General features: G+C 44.9%; 1 protein-coding gene across 9 annotated transcripts in view; it reads left to right on the forward strand.

The window, feature by feature from the left end:
• The first annotated feature begins 320 nt into the window (after positions 1-320).
• The window catches only part of AGK (acylglycerol kinase), a 109,907-nt gene continuing 85,016 nt past the window's right edge, over positions 321-25,211 (forward strand). For 4 of the 9 annotated variants that reach the window (XR_011256775.1, XR_011256774.1, XM_069588580.1 and 1 more), the window contains exons 1-2: positions 423-476; positions 6,247-6,364. Coding sequence is in view for 7 of the 9 variants with exons in the window: in XM_069588580.1 (XP_069444681.1) it covers positions 6,264-6,364 (101 nt within the window). In the remaining 2 variants the exon portion in view is untranslated. Of the gene's footprint in view, positions 774-2,522; positions 2,645-6,246; positions 6,365-25,211 lie in introns of those variants that run through there. The other 5 variants (XM_069588579.1, XM_069588583.1, XM_069588582.1 and 2 more) reach the window with 5 other exon arrangements.

Consider the following 25,211-nt stretch of genomic DNA (forward strand, 5'->3'; position numbering starts at 1 on the left):
GTTCGCCTTTTAGGCTTGTCATAAAGTATTGTTGAGCGACAGAGGGATAGGTGGTAAGGATGAATGGATGAATGAGGGAGTGAGTGAAGTCGCTCAGTCGTGTCCGACTCTGGGACCCCGTGGACTGTAGCCCGCCAGGCTCCTCGGTTCCACGGGATTCTCCAGGCAAGAATACTGGAGTGGGTTGCCATTTCCTTCTCCAGGAGATCTTCCCGACAGAGGGACTGAACCCAGGTCTACTGCATTGTAGGCAGATGCTTTACCGTCTGAGCCACAAGGATGGAGATCAAATAAATGTTTGATCAAAACCCTAAGTCAGTCCCCTGGCGGCGGCGGCCCCTGCAGACCGCGCCCTCCCTGCGCACCCGGAACCCGCGGCGGAACCCGAGGGCGGGGGTAGCTGTTTCCCTTCAAAGAGCCGGGGACTCTTAAGGGAGCACACAGGAAAGGCAGGGCGGCGAGCGGGACCAGCCGTGGTGAGTGCGGCGGTGCTGGCGCTGGGAGCCGGGAGCGGGTTTCGTGGACCGTGCAAGCGCTGGCGCGCTGGACTCGGGGGTGTGGGGCGGAGCCCCGGGGGCCGGGCCTAGGTGACCGCTGTCGGAACGCCGCTGCGAGCGGAGGGTGTGGGAGCGAGGGCCGGGCTGAGCGGCACTGGGCGAGCTCCGAGCATCGGATGGCGGTTCCTGTTGCCCCTGCGGGAGGCACAAGCCCCGGGCTCTGCTCCCAGAGCTGTCGCTAACTTGTGTGACCCTTTCCTTTTCTTGGGGACGGGGGTAAGATGGGTGCGGGGGCGGGGAAGAAAGCGATTCAGCTAACTTTTTTTGCAAAATAGGGCTAATGGTCTCTGGTCGGTTGATTCATTCATTCCAGCTGCGTTACTAGGTTCTGTTTGTGAGAACCTGCTTTGTGAGGGTTCACAGTCTAAGGAAAGCCCCACCGTATGTGAGGGGGGTCGAATACAATCGGAATTTGGGAGTTCTTAGGGGAAAAGCAAACATGCATTTCGGATGAGACGTGCAACCGTTATTTCTCCAATGAATATTATATGTCAACTTTAATTTTTTTAGTAAAAAAAAATTTTTTTTTAAACTGTGATTGGGGAGTAAGAATTCTGTTGGGTACTTAGAAAGCATGTACATTGGTAACTCATATGTTGCATATTGTGATGATGACCTAAATGAGACATTTACAGAGTGCATCGACACCTGGTACAGTGGGAACTTTATAGCCAAATGAGTTGATCAGAGCAGGTGTATCCTCATTTGGGGGTCGCAAAGAGTCGGACACGACTGAGCCACTGAACTGAACTGATCCTCATTTTATTCATAAAAACATAAGAGACAGGTTAAATGACTTACCCAGGCTTTCACTGCCAATAAGTGACAAAAGTAGGGCTTGAATCTAAGCCGAAGTCTTAGACCAATGTTCTTTCCACGGCTCGAGGTTGCTTGCATAGTTCTGCACTAGTTTCATAATGCACAGACCCATTCATTTGTGATGCAAGGCAGTTCCAGTGGGTCATGGGTGGCCTTAAAACAGACTCTTAACAACTCTTAAATTGTTACTCTAATTTCTGTCCTTGCCCTGGGTATTTTATCTGCACTCCATCTTGACCTCCTTCACACTGAATCCCAAATCTATATCTTCTATCCAGTTTCTCCTGGCTTCTAACTGCTAAGTCCAGATACCCATTGATCATTTCCATTGGATTCCCCATGGGAATCTCAAATTCAGCATCTCCTACACCACATGTAACACCTTTCTTTATGAAGCTACTCCCCAGATCCCATGATTGAAATCATTATTCAAGACATTGCCCAGGTACAAACCTTGCTTGGTACCTCTTCTTTCACCATCTATAATCAATTGATCATGGGTGAACATGTTAGTTGCTCAGTTGTGTCTGACTCTTTTCGACCCCATGGACTGTAGTCCACCGGGCTCCTCTGTCTATGGGACTTTTCCAGGCTAGAATACTGGAGTGGGTTTCCATTCCCTTTGCCAAGGAATCTTCCCGACCCAGGAATTGAACCCAGGTCTCCTGCATTGTAGGCAGATTCTTTACTGTGTGAGCTACCAGGGAAGCCCTAATTGATCACTCAGTGCTGCCAAATTCTATTTTCTAAAGATCTCCCAAGTCCATCCCCCTTTGTTCTTTCCTTCATTTATGTGTCTAAAGATTGTAATAACTTCCTGCCGGCTCTTTGTAGCTTTGAACTCAGCTTCTTCCATCCCATTTTCCGTTTTGCTACAAAGTGATTTTTCTACAGTCCAAATGTGATCCTGTCTGTCACTTACTTATTCCCTTCAGGGTTTTTTATTATTGTCAATATTGTTTCCAAAGTCTTTAGCATGGATTCAAGGTCCTGCCTGAAGTTTTCTAAACTTCCTGGACCTTCCCCATCCTTTATCTCCAAACTACTCTTTGTCAGTGTGGTGCTGACCTCTGTGAGAAGCACGGGAGTACTGGTTAATAATGAACATGATAATGCAGATAGTGGCCTCTGCGCAGGTACCCAGTCGAATCTTGGAGGCAGAGTTTTGGGTGAAGAAGAAAAGCATAGCTTTATCGCTTTGCCAGGCAAAGGGGGACACAGCGAGATCATGCCTTCAAGACCTGTGTGTCTCAACTCTGGGGGACTTGGTGAGTTTTATAGGAATGGTTTACAGGCTGGGTTGTTAATAAGGATCAGCTGTGCAGGGCCTGTGCCCCTTTAATCGGGCCTCAGGTGGGTTTCTGATGCGCTTCTGTGATTCTAGAGTTTATCACACTGTGACCTCTGGGATGAAGAATGCTTCATCAAATAATTAACATGTTCCATCTGTTGGGGGTTCTGAAGAGCGCCAAGAGTCCTTCCGTTTATCACTTGAGGCAGGATCAGGACTTTGCCCCCCAAGGCTGCACTGTTGTTTGTTTTTTTTCCCTCCTCCCTTGTCTGTGTATCCCCCTCCCTTCCCTGACTAGCAACTATTTGAACCTGCCCTTTGGAACTCGGGGAAGGTCAAGAAATGGGGGGCACAGGCTTTTGTGCCCAGGAGCTCCACAGGGTACTGGTCTGTTTCCCTGACAGCCCGACCAGAATAAGTCAGAATCTCTGGGTCATGCCCAAGAATCCGCATTTTAAACAAGTTCTTTGAATTTTAACAAGATTTACACTAGAGTTTGAGAGGCCTTGTTTTCACGGACCCTGTTCCCTGTCTACACCTGGCGACACACTTGTGTTTCTCTGAATGTACCTTGTTGTCAGTGAGGCCTTTGTGTGCAGAAGTCTCCTTAGCTGCTGCTTTGGTGTTTCTCCTCATTGTTCAAGACCCAGGGTACATGTCATGCCTTCTCGGAAGACTTCCCCAATCGTGGACCACCCTGTCACCTCCAGTCCACATTAGGTCATTCTCGGGGCTTCTCACAGAGCCATGACTTAGCCCTCAACCGCCTTCCCCCTGTGTTACAACCATACGTTATGTGATTGTTTTGTACTTGTGGCTTTCACAGTTGCCAGCACTTGAGAATAGAGACTTGTGCTTCTCTGCCTAGCAGCCAGCCCAGAGCCTAGCACGTTGAATGAATGAGCGCTTTAGGGCCAGGTGGAGAGGCATCTCATTATTACATGTGCTTTCGGGTTCCTTATGTGCCATCCTGCACTGCGGCCCTGATTTGCAGGAAGGTGGGCTCCCTGGCACCAGTTTCACACGTGACTGGTGATACGGATGTGTCTGGCCTTGAGAGGAGTTTTAACCAGTGGTGGCGGTAAAGAAAAAATCAAGTAGTGACACTGGTTAAAGACTGGTGAGACAGCCTTCCCTCCAGGGTGGGGAGAGGCATCTGGGTGGATGTAGGAACCGCTACAGGCTAGGTCTTGGACTGAGGGGAGGAGCTTGGACCCAACCCTGACTCCAGTGAGGACAAATGGGCGTTATAGCCAAGAAGCAGGGCGGTGTCAGTGGAGGGAAAATTGCTAAAGAAATGTCAGGGGTAGAGGGGACTCTTACTAGGTGACCCAGTAGAATTCTTGCTGAAGGCAGACCAGGGTGATAAGATACCCAGGGTGGTCAGATTCCAATGGTGGGGATGGGAGATTTTCACTAAACCACCTTAGTAGGATTCTTGCTCAAACTGGATTCTACAAGGGCTGAGAGGGAAGCCCAAGGTAAGTCCTAGTCCAGCAGAACTCAGAGCCTGATTCAAGTTTCTGGTCAAGAAGAGAGTCCCTGTCGTTAAATGGAGTAATAAAAGAACTAGTGTGTGCTAAGTCACTTCAGTCGTGTCCAACTCTTTGCAAACCCGTGAGCTGTAGCCTGCCAGGCTCCTCTGCCCAGGGGATTCTCCAGGCAGGAATACTGGAGTGGGTTGCCATTTCCTCCTCCAGAGGATCTTCCTGACCCAGGGATCGAACCCACATGTTTTACATCTCCTGCATTGGCAGGCAGGTTCTTTACCACTAGTCCTGCCAACTAGAATCAGCAAAAGCAGCTGTTCCCGAGCTGCCCCCAGCCCCATCAGCATTGGTCTATTTATCTCATGCACACATAGTTAAAAATGTCCTGTCTAGAAAATAATTAAGAAAATTTAAAAAATACATTGCAATTTAAAACATAAATATCAGCCGTTATCTCACAAGAGGGAATTACTACAAAGTCTTGTGTGTTTATTTGTTTTTTTTTTTAATTTATATTTGTGTTTGAATGTAATTGGTAAATGCCTATTACATAAGACTTAAATCCTGCCAGTTTTACTTAAAATTATGTTTTTTAGTTTTTTCCACATCAGCAAAAATTCTTAGTGAAAAAAAATTTAATGTAGGTGGGGGAAAAGTGTTCCTTGACCCCTTGTAGGGTTGCTACCTTGGTCTGGAAATTAAATTGACAAAGACAGATTAACAGGAGCAAAGCATGCAAGTTATCTAAATGTAAGTTTTACGTGACATGAGAGCCTTCATAAGTAAATGAGGACCCAAGGGTTTGAGTAGACCATAGTGGAGGAACATGATAGGGTAAAGAGTATGAGGTAATTGTAGCAGATGAAAACCTTAGAGAGGCCTGTGTGTTAAGGAGTGTTTGTTGACAAAGCAAGTGCCTCTCACTGGAGGGTTTTATGATCTGTTTAAGAAATGGCAAGGTGGGGAGGTGGTCAGAGTGACCTTCCTGCTTTTGCTATTTTCCAAACCTTTTCTGAGTAAGATGTCCACCCTCACAACGTGCCATGTTTGGGGTAGCATGTCTTGAGCCCCATCTCATTCCGCAGTTATTTATCAAATGGCTGTTAGGCACCAGATCTTATTTTGGACATGAGGATTCTGCAGTGGATCAGAGCAGTCAAAGTCCTTACTCGTGGAGTTTATGTTCCAGTGGGATAGTAAACTAACACCTAAGGACCATCCACATGATAAGTGTGGTGAAGAAAAACAGAAGTATATATGGTCACTTTTTTTGCACTTTTGTTTTTATTTATTGTTTTAATTGGAGGCTAATTACAATACTGTGGTGGTCCTTGCCATACATTGGCATGACTTTGGTTTTGAGTGTGCCTGTTCAGTGACTCAGTCAAGTCCGACTCTTTCCGACTCCACACATTACAGCCCGCCAGGCTCCTCTGTCCGTGGAATTTCCCAGGCAGGCATACTGGAGTGGGTTGCCATAAAGTTATGCTAATTTACCTTCCTTATAGGAGTGTGTGAGTGTCTGTCTCATTTTATTTTGTCATCAGTGAATATGATCATTTTAGAATTTTGTTCATTTTATCGGTGAATGGTGATAGTTCTTTGTAATTTGCATGCCTTTGATTATCTTGGAAGTTGAGCATTTTTACAGTTATGTATATTTCCTCTTCATTGAGTTTTCTTTGAATGTTCTTTTATTGAGGGCCTGGTTGTTTTCTCCTATTTTGAATAACCCTTTTACATCACCAGTTTAATTACTAATTTGATGATAAGCACTTTATATATAAAGGATAAGCAGATACTTTTAAACAGGTATAGTGACTGTAAAAAGAAAGCAGAGACAGGGCTCCTAGAATTCCTTTCCTCTTCCTTCTAAGAAAAAGTGATGAAAGAAGAGAAAGTATAGTTTGGGTGTAAAGGAGTGAAGGAAGCAAGGAAATGTAGGTGGGCAGGTAAGAAGATGAAGTATCTAGGAAGGAAAAGGAGGAAGGAAGGAAGACGTGGGGAGGATGAAAGAAGGAAAAGGATGAAAGCGTAGGGCCCACATGATTCCTTGGATAATTTTTCTTTTCTGCCTCTACTAATCTAGCAAGTCCCTAAGAGAAGATGCCTGTGTTCTTTAAAACACTTCGAAATCATTGGAAGAAAACGACAGCTGGGATCTGCCTGCTGACATGGGGAGGCCACTGGGTCTACGGGAAACACTGGTAAGCATCTGACGGCCCCCCACCCCACCCCACCTGCACGTGCAGCACAGTCCACGGGGCCTGTGGTCAGCGTCCTGTTCAGCTGTGCTTGTCTCTAATACGTTGTGGTGTAAAGGGAAGGCATATATTAAAACCTCAGAGACGATGGCTTCCTGTAACCAGTCCCAAGAGGTGGAAACTGAAGAACTGTTGAGACTTATACCTCAGTGGACATGGAATACGCCACCAGATCAGGACAGGGAGAGACTGAGCGCCGCCTCGAGAGAGAGGCAAGCGGCCTTCCAGGGAAGGGTGGAGGGCTGGAGCTCACACGTCTCCTTGGGGTTTCAGTCCTCCTCTTCTCACTCCAGCCTCTTGGTCTGTGACGGTGGCCGTTGCCGGACACTGAGTCCGCTCCCTCCAATGTTTGACTCGGTCTTTCTTTGTCTAACTTGTTAGCCTAGGTTCATTTAAATGAAACTAAGACTTTCCAGCCTTTTGTTTGAGTAAGGGATTCCAGGGAGTCCTGGGTTTTAGTTATTACCCTTCAGATCTGCAGGGAGAAGAAAGTGTCAAGCTTTTCTTCTGGTTTAGCATGCTAATAAGATTTAAATAAACAATTTTTTAAAATAAAAATTATACAGATTATTAAGAGACCCAGTCACACCATAGTCTTTGGGGGATTCAGGGCTACGTCTTAAAAATATAGCAACCTTCTCTAAAATCCAGTTGTCCTAATTGATTGCTTTGTTAAATGGAACCCACTGAGCAGGCTTTACAATGGAAGTCTCCACATTGAAAAGCAGACTCACGTTGGTCCTTTTGTGAACATCCTCAATTCACCCGTCAGAGATCGTTTATGGTAAACATGGTATCTACTTTCTGCAGATACGGAGAAGGTGAACCATTCCCATCTCCTCTAAAGTATTCTCAAGGCTGACCGTGTGAGCTCCATTAGCTAGCATATAAAGAACAGACCCAAGCATCTTAAAATTTTAATATATAAAAAGAAAGGCAGAGGAAAGGTTTTAATAAATTGTGTCTGGAGCACATAATTGTCTGGCTTTTCCTCCCTTTTCAAGCTACATTTGAGCCCTTGAGGGAAGGCTCCTTACAGCTCCAGCCAAGGAAGGAACTAGGGTTTCCTTTGGAGGAGCACTCAGTCCAGGCCTCAGCTGGCTCAGTGCAGTAGAACCTCCCCCTCACTGAGGGTTGTGGCTGTTGCTACTGCGGGGTGAAGGTCGGAGGAAATAACCATGTCCTCAGTTCAGGATGTCTTTAAGGTACCATAGTTACTTCTCATAGTGTAGTCTTGAGACTTTTAAAAAGGCCCCATTAAGTCTCTAGCACTGAGTCAGAGGTCTCATTCTCAGTTGGATCTGAAACAGCTTGAACTGGAAGTGTAGCAGGAGCCTGAAGGCTTCATTTTGCTCTGTCTCTGCCCTTGACATTCAGGGTCGCTGCTTAGAATGCAAATCTCCATTGTCCGGCGTAGCTCGCTTTTCTCAACTTCTCTCCTGCAGGCTTTGGTGCTACTTAGCACCTCCACCCCTTTAAAAATATTGTGATAAAAATCGCTAGCAGAAAATTTACCACTGTGACCATTTTTAAGTGTACGCTCCGTAGCATGCAGCATATTCATTTTGTCATACAACAGACCTCTAGAACTCTTTGATCTTGCAAAACTGAAACTCTGCGCGCATTGAACACTGTTTCCTCCTTCCAGCCCCTGGCAACCACCATTCCACTTCCTGTTTCTATAAGTTTGACTGCTTTAGTCTACGTGGTCGCACCGAGTCGGACACGACTGAAGTGACTTAGCAGCAGCAGATACTTCGTGTGAGTGGAATCATGAAGTATTTGTCTTTTGTGACTGGCTTATTTCACCTGGCATGGTATCCTTGAGGTTCATTGATGTAGCATATGGCAGGATTCCTGTCTTTTTTAAGGCTGAATTGTATGTGTAGACCACATTTCTTATCCGTGTATCTATTAATGGACATTTGGGTTGCTTCCGCCTCTTGGCTGTTGTGCATAATGCTAGTACATTGGACTTGGGCATGCAGATATGGCTGCAACATCTTGTTTTCAGTTCTTTTGGGTATATATCCAGAAGTGGGGTTGCTGGATTAATGGTATATGTATTTTTAATTTTTTGAGGAAGCTCCATACTGTTTTCTATAATGGCTGTACCATTTTCCAGTCCCAGCTGCACAAGGGTGCAACTTCTCCACATCTTTATCAATGCTTATTATTTTCTGTTTTCACTCCCCCCCGTCCCCCATTACTGGCCATCCTGATGGGTATGATACGGCCTTTTGTGGTTTTGATTTGCATTTCTCTAATGATCAGTGACGCTGAACACTTTTTCATGTTTGCTGGCCGTTTGTTTATCTGTTTATTTGTTCACTGTTAGTGTGTGAAAACGTGACTGATTTTTGTATTCTGTAACTTCGCTGAATGTGTTTATTCTGATTCTGTGTGTGTGTGTGTCATCTCAAGTGTTTTCTACATATAAGATGATGTCATCCGCAAACATAATTTTGCTTCTTCCTCTCCAATTTGGATGCCTTTTATTTCTTTTTCTTGCCTAATTGCTTTGGCTAAGATTCCCAGTACTATATGCAGTAGAAGTGGCAAGAGCAGGCATCCTTGCCTTTTTCCTGATCCTTAAGGAAAAGCTTTCAATCTTCACTGTTGAATATGATATCAGCTGTGGGCTTTTAATACATATGCTTTATTATTTTGAGGTAGTTTCCTTCTATTGTCGTTTTTTAAAAAAATCTATATATCCCCCAACTTTTCACATAACAGTCCTAACACAATTTTTTATACTAATCTAATTTTTTTCCCTGAGAAAATCTTCCCCCGAACTCTCTTAAGTAGAAGCTACTCTTGCCTTCAAATGTGTTGGCATTCTCCTAGCTTCTCAGTACCTATTCCAAACCATTACTCTTTCATCATCTTATAAAAAAAATCTCTTCTCCTTTGAGGTTCATAATACCTGACTATATCATAAAACCATAAGCCAGATTTCTGGGGTCTCATCTGTTGCATCAGACTCAGGCTTCAGTGCCTGGCTTATCAATATCCTTTTCTCTCTAAGTCTTGCTGTCTTTCTGAATGCCCTGAGTGTTTATGTGAATGACCCATCCAGTAGCACCTCATCTTTCCTTTCCCTGACTTATCCCTGTCACATTAAGCCTTTGCTTCTTTCATCTCCATCCATTCTCATTGGTTGAATGCTAAACCTTATTATCACTTGTCCCTGTTCCTCTCTTGAAATATGGAACTTCAGCATCTGAATCTTTCATGTCAGCCTTCTGTTTTCCCAGTTTTCTTCCTTTACTCCCCTTTTTCAGTGTTATCAACTTCTTGTCCCTTGGGCCCTCCATTTTCTTCCAATCTATCACTCATCCCTGCCTTCTTCACGTTCTTCTGCTCTTGGTTCCTCTATCCAACATATTATACAACTTCTCAGCACCGTTTTTCATATGGCCTCCCTGGCTTTTTCACAGTCTCATTTTCTCTTCTTCTAAGTTAAACTTTTTGAATAATCCCCTCTGCTTCCCTACCTCCTGCCTGTGCTACATCCTGCCTGGTCTTCATTAGAATTAGTCTTCCCGGTTTTATTCCTCATCCTTTTTGACTGCGCAGCTTTATACACAGTTGATTCTTCCTGAAACTTTTTTCCCTTGACTTCTGACTGCCAGAGTCCTGTTTTCCTCCTACTCCTCTAGCTGTTTATTCTCACTTTTCACTTTTCCCTTCTACTCAGACATTCAGTTCAGTTCAGTTCAGTCGCTCAGTGTGTCCGACTCTTTGCGACCCCGTGAATCTCAGCACACCAGGCCTCCCTGTGTATCACAACTCCCAGAGTTCACTCAAACTCATGTCCATCGAGTCAGTGATGCCATTCAGCCATCTCATCCTCTGTCGTCCCCTTCTCCTCTTGCCCCCAGTCCCTCCCAGCATCAGAGTCTTTTCCAATGAGTCAATTCTTCGCATGAGGTGTCCAAAGTACTGGAGTTTCAGCGTCAGCATCAGTCCTTTCAATGAACACCCAGGTCTGGTCTCCTTTAGGATGAACTGGTTGGATCTCCTTGCAGTCCAAGGGACTCTCAAGAGTCTTCTCCAACACCACAGTTCAAAAGCATCAATTCTTTGGCACTCAGCTTTCTTCACCGTCCAACTCTCACATCCATACATGACCACTGGAAAAACCATAGCCTTGACTAGACGGACCTTTGTTGGCAAAGTAATGTCTCTGCTTTTGAATATGCTATCTAGGTTGGTCATAACTTTCCTTTCAAGGAGTAATTTTAATTTCATGGCTGCAGTCACCATCTGCAGTGATTTTGGAGCCCCCACAAATAAAGTTCAACACTGTTTCCACTGTTTCCCCATCTATTTCCCATGAAGTGATGGGACCAGATGCCATGATTTTCGTTTTCTGAATGTTGAGCTTTAAGCCAACTTTTTCCCTCTCCTCTTTCACTTTCCTCAAGAGGCTTTTTAGTTCCTCTTCACTTTCTGCCATAAGGGTGGTGTCGTCTGCATCTCTGAGGTTATTGATATTTCTCCCGGCAGTCTTGATTCCAGCTTGTGCTTCCTCCAGCGCAGTGTTTCAGACAGTGGGGAAGTATTAATGGATCTCTAGGACTCTGTCCTAAGGGCTTCCCTGGTGGCTCAGATGGTAAAGAATTTTGCCTGCAATGCAAGAGATCCAGGTTTAATCCCTGGGTCGGCAAGATGCCCTGGAGAAGGGAATGGCAACCCACTCAGTATTCTTGCCTTGAGGATTCCATGGACAGAGGAACATGGCGGGCCACAGTCCATGGAGTTGCAAAGAGATGACCACGACTGAGTGACTTTCACACACACACAGGACTCTGCCCCAGGCCCTCTGCCCACATTATCCCCTTTCCTTATACAGTCGCACCCACTTGTACCACTGTCAGCTATAGATAGACAAACCCCAGGTTCATATTTCCATCAAGACCTCTTCTTCTGAGCTCCAGACCTCTACATGTATTCAACTGCTTACAGCTTGTCTCCTTGGATAATTCCCAGGTGCTTCCAAACTCAACAGACCAAAAACAAAATCAAAAGCTTTCCTGGCAAGCCTGTTCCTTCTCAGTGATTGGTACCACTCACCATCCATGTAGTTTCCCAAACTAAAAATTTGAACGTCATGCTCCATTCACCCTTCCGCCTTATTTCCCACATTCAGGTTGTGGCATTCTGAGTGATTTTGCTGCTTTTATATCAACTTTGTTCAGTTCCTTTGGTCCTTCCTCAGTGTCACCGCCTTTGTCTTTACTGCTGCCATCTCGGGCCTGGATTCTCACTACATGCCTTCTGGCTGCTCTCCTTGCATCTGCTCTTTACTGCTTCTGTGCTGCCAGTGCCATACTGTCTTAATTACTGTAGCTTTGTAGTATATTTTGAAATTAGTGTTAGACCTTTAACTTTCCTCTTTTTCAGAATTCTCTTGGCTATTCAGGGCCCCTTGAGATTCCATATGTGTTTTAGGAAGTTACTGACAAACTCAAACTTTTTGGCTAGCCTGATTCAGGTCTTCCAGAATGCCATGTCCTATTTTTTTTTGGCGGGGGGGGGTCCCTTGGAGAGGCTCCAGGAGTGTTCCCTCCTAGAACACTTTTCCCTTCTCTTCTTCCCCAGCCAACTACTATTTCCCCAGGCCTCAAATGTTACTTCTTCCCTGTCCCCTCCAGCCTAGGCAGTCTTCCGGTATTCTCTCCATAGTACTATGAACTACTGTGTAATTGTTGTTCAGTTGCTCAGTTGTGTGTCTCTGCAACCCCATGAACTGCAGCATGCCAGGATTCCCTGTCCTTCACTATCTCCCACAGTTTACTCAGATTCACATCCATTGAGTTGGTGATACTATCTAACCATCTCATCCTCTGCTGCCCTCTTCTTCTTTTGCCTTGATCTTTCCTAGCATCAGGGTCTTTTCCAATGAGTCAGCTCTTTGTATCAACTGGCCAAAGTATTGGAGCTTCAGCTTCATTGTCAGTACTTCCAGTGAATATTCAGGGTTGATTTCCTTTAGGATTGCTTGTTGGAATTCCTTGCTGTCCAAGGGACTCTCAAGAGTCTTCTCCAGCACCACGATTCAAAAGCATCGACCTTTGGGTGCTCAGCCTTCCTGGTGGCCCAGCTCTATGTGATATTCATCACTGCTGTCGTTTTTTTGTTGTTTGCTTCTTCTGCCGTAAGACTCGGCAGGCAGGGGCCCTGTTTGTCTTTCTCAACGTCATCCCCAAGGCCAGCACATAGAAAGTACTTGACATCTATTTTATTTATCAAGGCAGGAACAAGCAAAAGAAAGAAGGTCTGAGTTCTCAGAGAGCAAAATCTCAACCGTTTTGATTGGCTACTTCTGAATTCACAAACCCAGGCTTTTGAATATATCCTCCTGAAGAGAATGATACACTAAAGCCATAGTCAGGTTACTCTTCCATCTTCACCAGTTTATTTTGAAACAGTGATGAATTTCCTCTGTTTGTCCTGCTTCACCTTTATCCTCGTTCTTAGACAACCTTAACTCCTACTTCAAAGAGAAAGAACATCAGCACTTACCTCTGTATGCACACTTCTGTTCTTTTTGTCTCGTATGAAGTTGTATCCTGCCCAGGACTAGCCTCTCCAACCCTCATATGGATCCAGGTCTTCCTCCTTTGTTGGTTATCCTTTTCCTTGCTTGTACCTTTTTTTTTTTTTTTAATTAATTTGTATTGGAGTATAGTTGCTTGACAATGTTGTGATATATATATCACAATGTTGAGATATATATATATATATATCTCCCCTGCTTTGTAGATTTCCTTCCCATTTAGGTCACCACAGAGCACTGATTCAAGTCCCCTTTGCCCTGCAGTAGATCCCCGTAAGTTACCCATTTTATACATAGTATCAGCAGTCCTCACTTGTATCTTGAATCCCATCCTTCCTACTTCTTTCTCCCCATTTGTCAAACTGTTCAGAGCTGGGATGTGTCATTTCAGCCGTGTGTTCCCATTTATTTACCGCCCGCGTTCTCCCATTTACAGTGTTCTTGACAGCTTGCCTCACACTTGCATACGTCTCCCTCTTTAGAATAAGCTTAGTAAAACTTGGTTTTCTATCCCATCATTTGATCGACCCTGTTCTTGACGAGGTCATTAATGCTTGTTAAATAAAGTAGATACTTTTCAGTTCGCACCTGCCACGTTTGATTCTCCTCGGTTACCCTTAGGGCATCTTTTTTTTCCTCCCGTTGTTTGGTGTGCCCTGTGGCATGCTGGATATTAGTTCGTTCAGTTCCCCTACCGGGGATCAAACCTGTGCCCCCTTGCAGTTGAACCGCAGAGCCCTAATCAGCGGACCGCCAGGGAGTTCCCACCTTTAGGGTGTCTTTTTGCTCTGCTTGTCCCTTAGGTGCTGGTGTCCCTATCCTATCCTCATCCCACAGGCTTCTTAGGTGATCGTAACCACAGTAGGGTTTTCAGGTGGGGTACTTAGATCTTGGAGTCATAGTATTTTCTGGTCCATGTCTTACTTCCCTTGACATCCTATGTGAGGCGTGTCCCTGGAGTTGTAGCAGGCAGTTGACAAGCACAATATTCTTTCTGAAAGAGACCTCTGATCATGTTGCTGTTGTACTGACAACCTGTAAATAACTCTCCATTGCCTGGAACAAAAAGACCCAGCCCCTTAGCATGACATAAAAGAGCCTTCATGATCCAGCCCTGTCCTCCTCTCCAGCCTTTTTCTGATTCCTTTTCATCCCTCCTCCATCGCACTTAACACTCAGCCTCTGTGTTCTGGAAGTCTAGAAAAAGCCCTCCCTGTTGTGTGTCTCACTGTCCCTTTGCTTGCGTTCTCCTCTCTAACTGGAACACTCCTGCTCTTCTTCACTTGGTCAGCAGCTCAGAAAATGTGTCGCCAAGCTGTGTAAAGCAATGGTGGCATTACTGAATAAGAATAAAAGAAAACAACATGTGTTAAGTACCCTATGCCTGCTGGTCTGCCGGTGCTGGGCTCGCTGTTTCCATGTACATGCATGGTCTCATGCAGTCCTCAAACCAGACCTGTGGGAGAGAGAATGTTACTTCCATATAGAAATGAAGACGCTGAGGCTCATAGAAATTAATAACTTGTCTAAAATGGTCTCTCAACCTACTGGTGAAATTGAGATTTGAACCCAGGTTAATCATGTTCTATAGTACATCCCATGTGCTTTCTTTGCTGCTGATCACTTTGAACAGCGATGCTCACTTCAGTATATAAAATCTGCTGCATTGATTAAATGACATTACCTTTTAAAAGCCTTTTTATGCAGCTTTACTAGAGCTGTTCTATTATGTTCCCATTTCATTTTTCATTGCTCAGATGGAATCAAGCTCCTTTATTAAATAGACAATGCATTTATTAGCGTTTAGTAGAGACGAGGTGCAAACTGGACGTGTAGCCCAGGGAACGCAGCCCTCATTTCAGAACCTTCTGGATGCTCTTGGTTGTCCCTTCGTGCTCTCAGTGGTTCTCTGTGGGCCTCTGTTCGTATCTGGTCTGACTCCCCCTCTCCCCTTTACTTACTGCTCCTACCCTTTCTCTCGGCCTTTCACGTTTTCTCTGTGTTCCCCCTGCCTCCTTTTATAAAAGTTTTATTTATTTGTTATGGCTGCTTAGGGTCTTTGTTGCTTTCTGCAGTTGCTGTGAGCGGGGGCTACTTTTCATTGTGGTGTGCGGGCCTCTCATTGTGGTGGCTTCTCTTGTTGCAGAGCGCGGGCTCAAGGCACACAGGCTCAGTGGTTGCCCTGCAGCATGTGGGATCTTCCTGGACCAGGGATTGAACCCATGTCCCCTCCCTTAGCAGGCAGATTCTTAACCACTGCATCAGGGAAGTCAGTCCCGTCCCCTGCCCCTTTTAAGCTTCCTTACCTGTTTGTAATTTATAGATGAGTACATTTATTTTTCTTCCATTCTGTGAAAATCTTCAAAGGTACAGCAAACTTGAAAGCACTTTACAGTAAACATCTGCCTACCTAGTTCTTGGATTCTAGACTTCACTGTATTTGTCTTGTCATGTCCCTATCCATCTGTCCATCCTCTCAATCTTTCTTTCTGAAGCATTTCCAAGTAATTTGTCAACATCGATGTACTTCTACCTGAATACCCAACCATGTGGATCAGTAATTAGAGTTTAGCATTTGCTTATACTGTTTTTTTCCTTTACAATGAAATGTACATACAATGAAATATACAGATTTAAGCCTGCTTTTGCTGAGTTTTGTCAGATGCAGACACCTGTGTAACTCAGACTCCTGGTAAGACTGAGTGCTGTCATCTGTCCAGGTGCCTTCCTTGTGCTCCTTCGCCATCGCTCCCTGTCCCCCAAACCCTGAGGCAGTCATTATTCTACTTTCTTTTCCCCATCATCGACTAATCTTTTTTTACTTCTAGAACTTTGTATGAGAGAAATCATATAATATAAACCATATTCTTTTTTTGTTAAGCTTCTTCCTCTTAACATAATGTCTTTGAGATTCAACCATATTGTTCATTTCTTTTTTTTTTTTCTGGCTGAGTCGTATTCTAGAAGATAAGCATTAAATATTTTTTACTTATAGAATTTTAAGTTTTTTGTTCTTACTGACTGATATTTTGCATTCCTCATTTTAAAAAGCAAGCAAATCGTTATGTCATATGTATTTGACTTTCTTTCCTTTGGAAGGAAACTGGTGTCTCCTGATATAGGATTCACATACCAGTAAGGATAATTGACTGTGTTTCATTGTTGACTTTTTGATTAAATAACGACCCTGGTTCGATAGGTGGGCTTCCCTTGTGGCTCAGCTGGTAAAGAATCCACCTGCAATGTGGGAGACCTGGGTTCAGTCCCTGGGTTGGGAAGATTCCCTGGAGAAGGGAAAGGTTACCCACTCCAGTATTCTGGCCTGGAGACTTCCTGGACTGTTAATAGTCCATGGGGTCACAAACAGTCTGACGTGACTGACTGACTTTCACTTTCATTTTTAAGGAAAAGTTGTGTGTGTTTGTATGACAGCTTTGGGAAAAAGTGACATATGTTATTTTTATCCATCCGATTTTAGACTGTGTCTTTGTCTTTGGGATCAGGTATTACTTATTTGCGGGTGTTATTCATGTTGCTGTATTTATAGTTTTTTCTTCTCCTGTGGGAATTTCTCTCCTTTCTTTCCTCCCTTCCCCTCCGTTTCAAGGGGGAAAAAACAAAACCTGTGACATTCTCGTCTGCACCCTTCCCCCCACAGCAGGTTGCAGTAGTGGGCAGGAGCTGCAGGGGCTGCTTTCAGGACTCTGGAAGGAGCAGGTGAAGAGGAGGAAATGACCGTCTTTGCTGAAAGTAAAGAGGATTTAAGTATTGCTCATTCCTCTCCAGCTGCTCTCGCCAAGCTTTCTGGGTTCCCTGGGGGAGACTGTGTTCCGGGTTGTTCAGTTCATCATGTCAGCCGTTACCTGCAATGGTCTTTCTCTCATTCGGAGCCCTTTCAGCGGCAAGCAGCCTGCTAACAGACAGTAGCATAAGAAAGGAGGCCCTTCTAACAGTCTGACCTTGGGCTCTCTGAGCCTCAGGTTCATCTGTAAAGTGGGGCTAATAACAGTACCTCATTGGATCATTGAAGGCTTGAGGTAACTGAAAAGCTCTTAGCATAGTGCTTGATTGATATCAGGGTTCACTACATGCTAGTAACTGAATTAATTTGATGTAATAGGTACTCGCTCACTTTGGGAGTTAAAACGAATTACTGCTGATAACTGGGCAGTGAATGATTCAAGAGCCAGCCAGTGGGGAAGGAAGATGAGGATCGGCCAGATGGTGTAATGAGATCTCAGCCTTTTATTTATTTCACCTTTCATGTGTAACAAGACAGTTTGGAAAAGTGTAATTTCAAGAGTGACAGAACATAACCACAAAAGAGGCTGGGCATAAGTAGTTAAAAAGCCGTGAGGCGTGTCTGAACCCTTGTCCATCTGATTTGAGCTCAGATCCTTTCAGCTTCGGGGACCTTGCTCATCCTGCCTCTGGTCTCTCTCTTCTCGAGATTCTGGCTGGTGAGTCTTGCCACAGCTTATCGACTCATCCTCGTGGCTCGGCAGGTGACAGAAGCTCTGTTCTTGCTTAGTTCTGGCTCCTGGTTCTCAGCTTTGGCTCTGTGCTTCTGGCACCAGTTCGGCCACCCACCTTGGCCTGTGACCCGGGACTTCCTCCTGTTTATTTCTGGAGCATATAGCCACTCAGCCAGACATCCTGGTATCTTCTCTGAGAATTTTCAATCCCACGAACACTATGCATGCCTCCACGTGAAACTTGCAAAGCAGACGTGATACTGTAGCACTGGTCCTGGGCCATGTGTCCCGAAGTTTTTATTAATACTGGAATTTTTTCCATCTGAACATAGGAACGTTAATCTTGATTACGATACATTAATCTTGATTACTATAAGCATTGAGAAGAACCCACCTTTCAATTCTGTGGTCAAAACAATTGCTTAGAAGTAAAACTAAATGATGAGTTGGCCCAAGGGGTGTGTTCAGTGTCATTCAGCTTTATTGAGAACGTAGTAGTATTAATCATGAGGATCACTAATACTTCATCAGAGCTTGTCACGTGTCAGACACTGTTCTAAGCACTTCACATTTATTAGCTCATTTTATCTTCCTAACAACTTTATGAGATGGTTGTTAATCTCAGGCTAGTGTGAGATTAATAGCCCTAGACAGATGAAGAAGCTGAGGGATAGCGAGATGAAGTAATTTGTCCAGGGTCACACAGCTAGTAAAGGCTTCCCTGGTGGCTCAGATGGTGAAGAATCCTCCTGCAATGCAGGAGGCCTGGGTTCGATCCCTGGGTTGGGAAGATCCCCTGGAGGAGGGCATGGCAACCCACTCCAGTATCTTTGCCTGGAGAATCCCCATGGGCAGAGGAGCCTGGAGGGCTACCGTCCTTAGGGTTGCAAAGAGTCGGACACGACTGAGTAACTGAGCACAATTAGTAAGTGTCAGGACCCTGATTGAAAACCAGGGCCTTCTCGTCCCCTCTCACAATGGCCCCTGTGTCTTAGGTGACAAACTGCAAACAGATTGTTCCAGGCCCAAGCCCCACATGGCCTAAGATGATGATAGAACATTGTGCTTCAAATCGAGCTTCCCTCCGAGTCAGCTGGGTTTGGGGTCGAGCCCTTGCCTTTGTCCCTTCCTGATGTGTGACTTTGGGCAGATTCTCCAAGCTTGCTAAACTTCACTTTTCCGCCTCCTCACAGTATCTCACAACATTATTGTGACCTTAAATAAGATCATCGTAGTTTCTGGCACACATCAAAAAGAGCAGCACCTTTTATTTTGGATGAATAAGGCACTGCGTGCTGCTTCCTGTGTGCTACAAAGTCAGTGTGAGGGGTGCCTAAGGGAAGAAGGGATTACGTGAACATTTTTTTTATTATGGAAATTTAAAACATAAAAATGCAAATAGTATGATGAACCCCCATATATCAGCGTTCAGCTTCAGCAAATATCAGCATTGTATTAATCTCATTTCCTCTGTCTCTTCCTGGTTTTATTTTTCTGGAATATTTTTAAGCAAATTCCAGATATATCTTGTAACTATACCCGTAAATACATTAGTACCTTATTTTTAACAATTAAAGAATTTTTAAAAATCACAACGCCTTTAACATGGGCCTAACAAAATTAAGTATATAATGAGAAACGCTGGGCTGGCAGCACAAGCTGGAATCAAGATTGCCGGGAGAAATATCAATAACCTCAGATATGCAGACAACACCACCCTTATGGCAGAAAGTGAAGAGGAACTAAAAAGCCTCTTGATGAAAGTGAAGGAGGAGAGTAAAAAAATTGGCTTAAAGCTCAACATTCAGAAAACCAAGATCGTGGCATCTGGTCCCAGCACTTCATGGGAAATAGATGGGGAAACAGTGTCAGACTTTATTTTTTTGGCCTCCAAAATCACTGCAGATGGTGATTGCAGCCATGAAATTCAAAGACGCTTACTCCTTGGAAGGAAAGTTATGACTAACCTAGATAGCATATTTAAAAGCAGGCATTACTTTGCCAACAAAGGTCCGTCTAGTCAAGGCTATGGTTTTTCCAGTGATCATGTATGGATGTGAGAGTTGGACTGTGAAGAAAGCTGAGTGCTGAAGAATTGATGCTTTTGAACTGTGGTGTTAGAGAAGACTCTTGAGAGTCCCTTGGACTGCAAGACGATCCAACCAGTCCATCCTAAAGGAGATCAGACCTGGGTGTTCACTGGAAGGACTGATGTTGAAGCTGAAACTCCAATACTTTGGCCACCTCATGTGAAGAGTTGACTCACTGGAAAAGACCCTGATGCTGGGAGGGATTGGGGGCAGGAGGAGAAGGGGACGGCAGAGGATGCCAACCCTGGATGGCATCACCGACTCGATGGACATGGGTTTGGGTAGACTTCGGGAATTGGTGATGGACAGGGAGGCCTGGCATGCTGCGATTCATGGGGTTGCAGAGTTGGACACAACTGAGCAACTGAACTGAACAAAATTAAAAATTCTCTACTGTTGCTTCTGTTTAATCACTAAGTTGTATCTTGCTGTCTGTGACCCCACAGCCTGTAGCCTGCCAGGCTCCCCTGCCGATGGGATTTCCCAGGGAAGAACGCTGGAGTGGGCTGCCATACCTTCCTCCAGGGGATCGTCCCAACCCAGGGATCGAACCCATGTCTCCCACATTGGCAGGCAGTTTCTTTACCACTGAGCTCCCAGGGGTGCTTCCCCCGCCCCAAATCCTTTATGTCATCTAATATTCAGTCTATGTTTACATTTTGCCTGTTGATGCCAATTTCTGCTTTATGGTTTTGTTCAAATCAATATCAAAACAAGTTCCACACAGTGCACTTGATGTCTTATCTTTTAAGCCTCATAAACTCTCACTCCCTCCTCCTCTTGTAGCATTTATTTGTTTTAGAAACCAGGCCTGTCTGCATTTGCCCTGTAGAATTTTTCATCCTCTAGATTTGACAGTTAACTTACATGGTTCAGTGGTGGGCAGAGTCATGTTGGAGCCTGAGGCAAAAGGAAGAATCAGTAATACAGAGTCTGTATTTAAAACTCTGATACTGTGTTCATCATGGATCTTTTAGGCTCATTTTGATTTTTTAAACATAATGTATGAAAGTGTTTATCTCCATTCCTATGTTTTGTGGTGTTCCCTTAAATTTTGCGCCTGAGGCGCGTGGTTCCTCCCTCCCTTTGTTCCAGGCCCAGCCCTGAGTTGTTTAACTTGTTCCTCTGTCTCACCTGTGTCTTGTACACTGGTGAATAGTTCCCTGCTGCTGCTTTTTTTTAAAAATCTTTATTGAATTTGTCACCATATGACTTCTCTTTTTTTGTTTTGGTTTTGTGGCTGCAAGGTATGTGGGATGTTAGATCCCCAACCAGGGATCAAACCTGCGCCCCCTGCTTTGGAAAGAGACATCTTCACCACGGGACTGTCAGGGGAGTCCCGAGTTTCGACTTCTAGATCTTTGCTCTTCAAACCATGAGCCGTGGTCCAGTGGAACAAGTCGCTCCTGGGAGCTGATTACAAATGCAGAACCCCAGGGTCCAGCCCAGACCTGCTGAGTCTGAACCCCCATCTTTAACCGGATCCCCAGGGGCCCTGTCTGCGCAGTGAAGTCTGAGGAGCACTGTCCCGAGGGCGTGATTCCAGTCGGGTTTAGTGGTGGTGAGAGCGCTTCATAGACGTGTTCTGGATCTTAGTGTATCACATCAGGAAGTACATGGTGTCTGATTGTCCTGCTTTGGGGGATGTTAAATTGATCAGTGGTTCAGATGTGATCAGACTGACCCATCCGTTAGAAGGCTGAGAAATCTCTTCTGAGCTTTCCCTGGAGTAACATGGTGAAGGAGGGGCAGCTGGATGTATCTGAATGTTGACTTACACTTACCCATCTGTGACCCTGGATAAGGTGCCTCAGTTCTTGGCCTGTAAGCAAAGATGGATCATGGTTGATCCACCTCACTGGGCTGTCACACAGATTTTCTTAGAGGCTTGGCACAAAGCAGGCTCTCCGTCAGAGACATTGCTGCCCCTCTTCTCTTCTTTCCTCATCGGAGAAAGTGTAGCAAAGATGTCTCAAGTGGGGCCTTGCAGAATGGATGGAACGATGTTCTGAGTGAGATTCATGACCTGAGCACACGCAGGAAACGAAAGTGTGTGGTGTGTTCTTGGAGACTGGTGAAGAATTTGACCTCACTATAGAGGTTTTTTTTTTCCTGTAGAACAAGAGGAAAGCCAGATGGAAGGCTTTGACTCTAGGCAGTGTATAGTATTTGGAGCCCAAGGAGAGGAGGATGTCTGGAACAAAGAGGCGTTTAGAAGTTGAATTCTGCTGCCTAGGAGGGAGAGAAACGTGTAGACTGTGGAGGTAGGGGTGCGGGGGCGGCATTTCAGTACTTCACATAGAAGAGAGCAGAGGCCAGAGTGCTGGTGTTAGGAGGGGGAAATAAAAGGGCAGACGGGAAGTTGTGGCACTGTGAGCAGCGGGTGTGGGCGTGGGGGCCATGCCAGCAGGCTTCTCTTTGGTCTGGGTTTCGCTTCTTACTGGTCACGTCAAGTTGCTTAACCTCTGAGCCTCCTTTTCTTTCTTGGTGAATGGGGACAGTGAGGTCTGTTTAGCAGGTTACCTGTAAGGATTTAATGAGATGGTGCAGAGATTTCCCTGGCGGTCCAGTGGTTAAGACTCCGCCCTTCCAACGCAGGGGATGTGGGTTCGATCCCTGGTTAGGGAATCAAGATCCCAAATGCCCAGTGGCATGGCCAAAAGAAATTTAAAAAAAAGAAAAAAATGACATGATGCATGTCATGTGCTGCACTTTGATGAGTGCTAACTGTAATAATTACTAGATGGTTGGTTGTTTGGTTAAAGGAGAGGAAGTTAGGAGAAATCTTTTTTAGCTTCAAGTCTAGGATAATTGACATGACTTTGTGCAAGCTCCGGGAGATTGTAAAGGACAGGGAAGCCTGGTGTGCTGCAGTCCATGGGGTCGCAAAGAGTCAGACAAAACTGAGCAACTAGGATAATTGGTGATACAGAAAGAGGAAGGTCGCCTGGGAGAATCGGTTTAAGGAGGCTGTGTTATATATTTATATTCCCTTTTAGATGTGTTGAGTTTGAGACCTTGACGGGATGTCCAGGAGGGAATGTCAGATTCCAGGGGGAAATGATGCAGGAGCTGCACTTGGCTAGACCCATGCTGTTTCTTTTGGTACAGATATGGTTCCAGTAATGCCTTGTGCTTTATTCCTTAGTATCTCTGGGATTTCTGACAAAGCAGACGTTTTACTTGGATATCCATTCAGATTAGCCTCTGACTTTGCAGTCAGTGGTCCAGAGCACGGCTGATTGAGTAGCAGTAGAAGGTAGCGAGGCTCTTCTCCCTCATGACTTTTCCTCATTCCAGATTTTGTTGCAGTTTGAAGGAAGCCGTTTGTTTTGCTTTTTAGCCATTTCAAAGTTCCTCTCTCTCTCCCTTTCTCTGAGCACAATCTGATGCTGAAATTTGAGGTATCAGTAGGTGCTGTTTAAAGAAGTTCATTTATGGATGATTAAATAACATGCCTGTCAGCCCAGATTTGATAGAGAACAGGGGGACTTTTTTTTTTTTTCAGTGCAATGAAGTTTAATTATTTCCCCGTTCCTTTTAACTCTTGTCATATTATTTAGAAAACAGATCTCTTAAAAAAAAAAAAAGTCTATGTTGTTTATTTTGCCTCCTTTCCATGTATTTTCTATATGTTTACTGGTAGAAGGTGGAGTGGGATGGGGCGGGGGCACTGAGCTGGAACGACAGAGATATATTTATGTTATATTTGGTTTTAATTTTACATAATTTTTAGGGATATTTATATCAGTGGTTTCAGCTGCTCCAAGCACTGCAGAGAGAATAATCATCAGTTCAGTCGCTCAGTCGTGTCCGACTCTTTGTGATCCCATGAATTGCAGCACGCCAGGCCTCCCTGTCCATCACCAACTCCTGGAGTTCACTCAGACTCACGTCCATCGAGTCGGTGATGCCATCCAGCCATCTCATCCTCTGTCGTCCCCTTTTCCTTGTTCCCTCAATCCCTCCCAGCATCAGAGTCTTTTCCAATGAGTCAACTCTTTGCATGAGGTGGCCAAAGTATTGGAGTTTCAGCTTCAGCATCAGTCCTTCCAAAGAATATCCCGGACTGACCTCCTTTAGAATGGACTGCTTGGATCTCCTAGCAGTCCAAGGGACTTCCAAGAGTCTTTTCCAGCACCACAGTTCAAAAGCATCAATTCTTCGGCACTCAGCTTTCTTCACCATCCAACTCTCACATCCATACATGACCACTGGAAAAACCATAGTCTTAACCAGATGGACCTTTGTCGGCAAAGTAATGTCTCTGCTTTTGAATATGCTGTCTAGGTTGGTCATAACTTTTCTTCCAAGGCATAAGTGTCTTTGAATTTCATGGCTGCAATCACCATCTGCAGTGATTTTGGAGCCCCCAAAATAAAGTCTGCCACTGTTTCCACTGCTTCCCATCTATTTCCCATGAAGTGATGGGACCGGAGCCATGATCTTAGTATAGGAGATGCTGAAATTTTCCCCTCTCCAGGTGGTCACTGGCATCTCAAATACTGCCTGCCCTGGACCAGCACAAATACTGATCACAGTAGCTGCGAGTTTGTGTGTTTACGGTCAGAAGTTTTCCTGATCTGTCCTGAATCTTGGAGCCCAAAGTAAATAACCACTTTCTGTGTGCGACTTACATAGGATATGTCATTGAGGGAGGTGAGGGAGATAGAAAGGAATTCTCCCTTCCTGTGCTTTCTTCCTAAATGTTGTTGTTGTCGCTACGTTGTATCTGACTCTTTGTGACCCCATGGACTGTAGCCTGCCCAGCTCCTTTGTCCATGGGATTTCCCAAGCAAGCATAATGGAGTGGGTTGCCATTTCCTCCTCCAGGGAATCTTCCCAATCTAGGGATCGAACCCATGTTTTCTGTATCGGCAGGTGGACTCTTGACCACTGAGCCACCGGGAAAGGTGAGAATACCTTGTACGTAGTTGACACTCCGTGTGTGTGTGTTTGTAATTATATCCATAAATATGTAATGGTTGATAGAACAGAAAAAACTAGTATTTTGGTTGCCAACTAAAGTTAATGTTATACGCGTGTGAAGGAGACTCTGTGGCACAGAATGTTTAAGTTGGCGTGTTGGGTGGAAGCGGATGAATGGAAAAAGAACAGAAAGCAAGAGAAGTAAATGAACCACAAAAGAAAGAGTATTTGTAAGAATTAGGTAGGGGTAGAAATCATCCCAAGAAAGTGACTAGAGGTAGCAGCAGCTCCAGGAATCCCTTTAGTGGTAGCCAAAGTCCACGCTTGAGCATAGGCCAGCAGCCAGCTGGAGGTGGTCCTCAGACCTCAGCCTCTGTGAAGGTGTGGACAGCAGAGTTGCGACAGTCGGTATTTTATGGAAAGCCGAGGCTCAAATAAGAGGGTGAAAATAGAATAACTTCATGTTCTAAGATAAGAGAAGATTTAGGCCCTCCACATCCATTTCTCTTGGTCAATGGAATGAAGGAATCACCTGCAGAACACACTTCCGTCTCTCTGGTCAATGGAAATTTCTACAGAACAGACCCAAATGATTCACTTATTATGTGAGCAGAGCCCTCGGGGGATGCTGTTTTGCATTAAGTCATTTCCCGTCCTGAATTAGAGAGGAAATGTGTGGCGTAAACCTGAGAAATCAGAAGCTACTTGAAATATTATGAGCGGTCCACTTA

The sequence above is a fragment of the Ovis canadensis genome, chromosome 4, assembly GCF_042477335.2.
Source record: "Ovis canadensis isolate MfBH-ARS-UI-01 breed Bighorn chromosome 4, ARS-UI_OviCan_v2, whole genome shotgun sequence".
Classification (NCBI taxonomy): domain Eukaryota; kingdom Metazoa; phylum Chordata; class Mammalia; order Artiodactyla; family Bovidae; genus Ovis; species Ovis canadensis.